Source organism: Limulus polyphemus, unplaced genomic scaffold, assembly GCF_000517525.1.
Source record: "Limulus polyphemus unplaced genomic scaffold, Limulus_polyphemus-2.1.2 Scaffold1546, whole genome shotgun sequence".
Lineage (NCBI taxonomy): Eukaryota > Metazoa > Arthropoda > Merostomata > Xiphosura > Limulidae > Limulus > Limulus polyphemus.
In genome coordinates, this window is record NW_013667156.1 from 154,873 (window position 1) to 161,639 (window position 6,767).

The 6,767-nt window shown below is 36.2% G+C and overlaps 1 protein-coding gene across 1 annotated transcript in view; it reads left to right on the plus strand.

Annotated features, from left to right (window-relative positions):
* Positions 1 to 6,492, plus strand: part of LOC106464037 (neurogenic locus protein delta-like) — a 24,899-nt gene extending 18,407 nt beyond the window's left edge. The window contains exon 10 of the mRNA XM_022391698.1: positions 5,929 to 6,492. Coding sequence (XP_022247406.1) covers positions 5,929 to 6,025 — 97 coding nt within the window. The 3' untranslated portion in view covers positions 6,026 to 6,492. The remainder of the gene's footprint in view (positions 1 to 5,928) is intronic.
* The last annotated feature ends 275 nt before the right edge of the window (positions 6,493 to 6,767 follow it).

Here is a 6,767-nt window from a genome sequence, read left to right on the forward strand (position 1 = left end):
ATTAGTTTACGTTAGTAACGTTAACTACTAATAGTACGTATATATATATTATATTATATATATATATATATTGTATCCCGTTTTACGTCCTTACTTAAGACCTCAAGCGTACTGCTGAACCACTTTATCATGATGGTGTAATTGTCCAGTGTCATAGTGCTAGAATTGTGATGGAGTACATTGAACAAGATATCATAGTGGTAATGGAAATTTCTTATCTACGTTCCACCTGTCACCTTGGAAACCAATATACGAGGCAGTGTATTAATTGAGGAATGGCGTAAGATCTACGGACAGATTGGACGCATGCCCTGCAGGACGTAATAATTTGGTTTTAGAGATAGTGATTGAACGAGGTTCCAGTTTTGGCCTGTTTATTGTAGGCAGCGATAATATTGTCAACGATTCATTAGATATATTCAATAAATAAGTGGTGTTCTTAAGGTATAATTTTATCACTGTTATTCATTCAACTGAAAACAGTTCAACTATAAAACCTGCTTCCTTTAATTGTTTTTTGAGGAGTGCATGTATCGTTGTAAAAGTCAAGTTAACTGCAATCTCCCCCCCCCCACACATTTCTCTTAATTTATTCATTGCGACTCAAAATAAGAAATCAGATATCTTTTTGTCTCTAGAAGCTTTTCGTTAGGGCGCTCTACTCGCAATCTGAATATATACCACTGCTAAATCAGGGACTGTTAACGCAGATAGCCCTCGTGTAGGTTTGTGCAAAATTCAAACCAAACGCTTTCTTTGTTTTGTGACGTTACTGGGATGCATCATCTTTTACTCCCGGTGGTTGACTGACAAGAACTAGCCGACCGTGTTGGGTCACCAACCCATCGCGTGAGAATGAAAGCTTACTCAACGCTAGAACCAGATTCAAAACATCCCTGCCCGGCTGATGACGTCCCTACTTCTGTGAATATTACACTTGTCATTGACTGTCATTTTTCACTTATTGATGTTACTGTTTTACCTACTGTCCCAAGTTCTTCTTACCTGACATCAGGTCTTCCCTTTATGGACTTGAACTCGCAATCTATGAATACCAAACCAACATCATGTCTTTTTCTCTTACTGTCCAGTTGGATGCTAAATACTATTCAGCTCGTTCTTTATTTTGGAGCTCTCCAGATATTGTACAAATCCTCCCTACACGTTATGACATGATTGTCAAAACTTCCAGTGCAACACACTCTGCAATAAGATGGGCATTTTTCGCCTTGGTAACACCATATTCATACGCAAGCTTTGTGTGTCTCAACACAAACTACAACCCTCTCCGCGTCATATGCCTATGTTCTCTTGTATACTCCATGGCTTGAACGCACCAGTGACTGAAAAGGAGATCATAAGTAACTATCAGAGAATGGTATCTCAGTTCACAGAGTATTGCACATCCAGAACTGGATATTTCCCGTCTTCCTTTCATCAACCTTCTAAAAATTAATCCACTATTTTCCCATGTCTGGATGATGGCTTTCTACCTGCACCTAATACTTTGTCTGATATTCATCGTACTTTACATAACAAACGGAATACAGCACCTGGTTTGGACAACATTACACCCACATCCCCACCCCCATCTGAAGAATCCTCGTCATAAGTTCAATTTACTACTGGTCTCGTTATTTAACGTCATTTTGCGCACCGGATTTTACCTTGATACATAGAAACTCTCCAAAATCATCTTATTTTATAAGCTCCATAAACCTCTCTCAGTGGTAAACTCTTAGAGTTATTAGTGTTACCAGTGTTTTGAGCAAGACATTTGAGAGTATTTTATTCCCTCGTCCCCACTATTTTATTTCAGAAAACAACCTCTGGCCTAATTTTCTAGCTGGATTTCGGCCATAACTTTCCTTCTTGGACCAGCTCCTCAGGTTTGTCTGATATCATTAATCATTTTAAGGCCAATTACTCATTTTGTCTTCAACTTTTTCACTCTGAGAAAACAGCTGATACCATTTGGCATCGTAAATTAATCTATAAACTTCTCTCTATAAAATTACCTGTTACTTACGTCCAACTTTGAACTTCTTTTTTTTTATGATCGCCTGGTTGTCATATCATCGCAGAACAAGTTATCTCGACCCTTACAGGTGTTCCACAAGGTTCTGTTTTGTCACTTTTACTTTTTGTACTCTGTGTTGCAGATATACCTCAAACTTGCTATCCTGTTCATCTCTTTCAGTATGCTGACGACATAGCGTTTCTTGCCATTTGTTCTACCATGGTCACTTTTAACAGGCTGTTGATCGTTTTCTCCAACTGTGTAAGATCTGACGTTTTACTGGTCCATGCCTGTGAAACCTAGTTCTTGTCGTGATCCTCGACTCTTCAGTGTACATATTAATCATTTTCTCGTTCAGCTTTCGGATTCTATGAAATATCTGGGCAATAACTTCGATAAACATCTCACCTGGAATGTAACCTTACAGCCACCTGCTCTAAAGTCATCAAGAGAAACAATTTCATACAATGCTTCCTTGGAACCTACTGGGAATTGAATTATACACATTACTTTTGGTCATACAAAACGAGTATTAACTTCCTCTACATATTATGATCGTATCATGATTCTGAAATGTCATGCTCTCAGATGAGTTTTCCGAATTAGTCTTCCTAGTCCCACTAAAGAACTATATCACCTTATTACTTTTGCACCCCTAAACATTTCATCAAAAATATATAACCACCGGTATTGTTATTTTTAAATTAAAATTACCCTTGCGGACTGGCTGGGTTTGTCTGTAAATCCACCATGGAAACATCATCGTACCAATATCGTTAACAACTATTACATCTGCCATCTTATATCTACACATTTTAAGCGATTACAGTTTTCATTCACAGTTCTTAATTTTGTATATTTAATCAGTGATGTTATCATTTATGTCCACTTATTTCTTCATCCACGTTTCTCCTCCATCCATACCATCGTAGTTTCCTACGATTTGGATACTTTTCCTGGTTTGCTTGCCAGTTTTTTACTAGGACTGGGATGAAATGACATAAAAAGCATAATAATAAAACAACACAGTCTTTCGTTTCTCCTCATCCAGCTCAACTGATGATTTCTAGTATTGAACGAAAAGCATCTTGGGCAGCGCGATTTCTGGGAGACAAATTAAATGCTATTTTTACACACCTCTGATTTTGAGCCACAATGGATAAATTAAGAGGAGTGTGAAAAAAGCATCTGCAGTTAACTTGGTTTCTATAACAATTTTTAGGCCTATTGATTTCTAATATTTCGCCGGCTTTCATCGTTTAAACCGTAACTTTATGGGTAGATTTTGTTCCCTGCAACCCCAGCTAACGAGTTATTTCAAGAATCAAAAGGCATCTAGAACGTGACAGACAGAGGAGTGGTATAATTCCATTTTTAGATATATTGGAATTTCAGTTGATCGAAAAAAAACCCCTTCTATTGTGAATATGGTAAGGCATATAAGCCTGCAAGACTACTGAGTTAGTGTAATATAATAACATTATAGATTGCGGAGTATAAACTAATCCTTTAGAGGTTACTAACCAGAAAAGCTTTTAAACAAAGTTTTGATTACCATTGTCTGTCGCAGAAACAAATTATATTGTACTAGACAAAAGGACTTGTTATGTACAAAATATTTTCTGAAAATCTTCTGAATTCGTGCTAACATGCTAGAGGTTTAGGGAAGACAAGTTTCTATTAGTTTGGGTTCACTATTGATAAGTATTTTTAACAGTATCGGCCAGTGACTATATTTTTTATTTATGTTGGAGAGCTCTACTCCCCATCAACCCCCCTTTCCACCTGAGATAAATTTTAACTCCCACTGACATGAAAATTGCTTTTCCTCCACCTACACCCAACACAAATAAAAGTTTAAAAATACATAAACGACAATGGAGCTTATTGATGCTAGTTATGTGATAAGTTAATCCAACACTACATGACCAGGATGACAAGAAAGTTTGGCTATATCAGGATAAAGGGTTACGTCACTCGTTTAAGTTCATAGTGGGTTTATACGAACTTTAGAGAGAAAAAGGTGACGTTCATATTAACTCCTTCTCCGACATACCCTCGAAGTCATCTGTCTGCGTATCTATTTGAACCCTGTGCATTTAGTTTGCTCAATAAGCGTAGTTTTAAAAGGCTAAATCCAAGTATAGTGGATGAGCTTTGGAAAGTGTGTCAGTATGTGTGGTCTAAAGTTGATTTTGTCTTCTTTCGTAGAAGCTTGTTACAATGGGAATTGCGATGCAGGGCAGTATTAGTAATCATAGCAATGCGAATGAGCACGATCTACAAATCACGAGAACTGAGGCATGGTTCTTGTAAAGTGTGATTAACCCTTCTTATCGAGCACTGATGCAAACACTCAAGTGAGACGTCTAAAGAGAAATTTCAGAATAAAAAAAAAAAAGAAGCTAAAATAGAATATCAAAAAACGCTGTCTATAATTCGACGAAATGAGTGATTTCCACTCATAAATGAACCCCAAATGTTTCTTTACTAATTTCGTTTTATTTTATTATATTTACACAATATTATTTTAAAATTTAGCTTAGACTAGATAAGCATTGAAATTAGTAATATGTATAAAAGTTGTATTAAAAGAGTGTTTCAGTTATTCACAAAAAGTCAATAATCCATTTTTAGTATCTGTTTGATTTAAGCAAAAACCCACTTAATCGGCTATTTGTGCTGTGTCCACCGCAGTATCAAAACCAGATTTTTAGCGTTATAAACCACCAGCTTGGCTTTGTTTTGTTTTGAATTTCACGCAAAACTACACGAGGGCTATCTACGCTAGCCGTCCCAAATTTAGCAGTGTAAGACTAGAGGGAAGGCAGCTAGTCATCACCACCCACCGCCAAAGAATAGTGGGATTGACCGTAACATTATAACGCCCCTACTGCTGAAAGGGCGAGCATGTTTGGTGTGACGGAGATTCGAACCCGCGACCCTCAGATTGCGAGTCGAGCGCCCTAACCACCTACTGCTGAAGCACAGGGGATCGTAATATTTCATCTACTTCACTTTTTAATACAGTCGAGACATTACAAAAGCTATTGTTGCCATCCATGTTTTTTATTGAAACGTTAAGTTACATTATATTTGACATTTGTGATGAGTAGTAATCTAGACTCACGAATAAGATTGTATTTCTATAACTACTATTTAATCGTATCTAAAGAATATTTACATGCGGATCAATATTACTTGCTGAGGTTAAATAAATTTGTTATTAGAACTTCGCTCCTTTCCTGTGTTTAAGTTATAATGCCTATTTTTGAATGTAAATGCTTGATTAAAATGCTGCTTAAGGAACCATTCATAGTTGTCACCATCAAAAAGTATCGAACATTGTTTCGTAATTCCAAGACTCGCACACACATCCATTGTATCGAAAATAAAAATTGAATATAAGACCTGGAGCGAGAGTGTGGAACTGATGTTCTCTAATACACACTAATTAAAAATGGGCATTGATAAGAAAAATATTTTTTAAAAAAGTTAACTCTGTCGACATTTTCTTCATCCTTTATCAAGTAGGGTCGTTATTTTTTTTATCCACCCTCCTTTATTAAATAATGTTTGATAATTTTTATTGAAGAAAATTGTGAACGGCCTCTCACTTCTTTATTTGTATTTAGATATTTTTCATGTTTCATTAAAGCGCAATTTTTTTTACACATATCTGATTAAGTTATTATCTAATTCATCCTGTACACTAAGTATTTATTTACCTCATGGTGGTTCAACGGTAAGTCTGAAACTTATAACACTACAATTAAGGGTTCGATCCTAGTGGTTGGGACAACACATATGTAATCCATTGTAAAGCTTTGCGTCTAAACAAACAAAACTAACTCTTTACGCTTGTACTTGTGGACTATTTCTACCCGTTAGTTGTTTTTTTCTTTCAGTGAGTCCTCCTCTTCATGTCCTCACAGCAGCGTCTACGTCATCGAAGAGAATTACAAGCAAGAGTTCAGTGAGGGGATTCTCGCAACCGAGGTGTGACGTCATCATAAACATGAGTTAGCCTCGATAAACTTTCCTAAACTATTTCAGAAAGAGTCAGTCTATGGATTATTTATTTATTATTCACGGAAAAAGAAACTATTTGTACAGCGAGCTATCAGTGCCTTGCATGTTTGTAAAATATTCGGGGTCTGAAAATTGTCAGAAGAACGAATTAGTTAATTTGTGATGTTAATATACTGTATAGTGCATAACGATTCTATTGGAAGTCAGACTCTACAAGTTCGTATGTGCGTATGTTTATTGTTGATCAGGTCCACTAAGTTAGCTACAGATTTAAGAACAGACCACTCTGCTTACTAAGAGATCCTATGTGTTGTTCTTGCTTGTAAAGCTCAGTCATCATAATTTAACATTAGGTTGTACATATCATTGCATATTTATATTATATTATAGACGATCATTTTTCTTGTTGTACAGAAACCACTTATTTGTGTGCCACTTTTGCCTTTGTCAATAAAATCATGATCGTCTAATTTTGCACCACAACATGTGTGTGTGTGTATAATATAACCTACAATTTATTTATTGTACATGTAGTTGTACGCGCCAACAAAGTTCTAATATAACAATGTTAAATTGTACCGTTTGTACAGAAGGTATCATTTTAAAGTGAAAATGTCTGCGGTTATAGCTCCTAAAAGCTTTGGCGATATTCTGTCTGTCAGACATAATCAAAACAACAGATGCAGAGCTAGTCAGCATGTAATCGAAACAAATG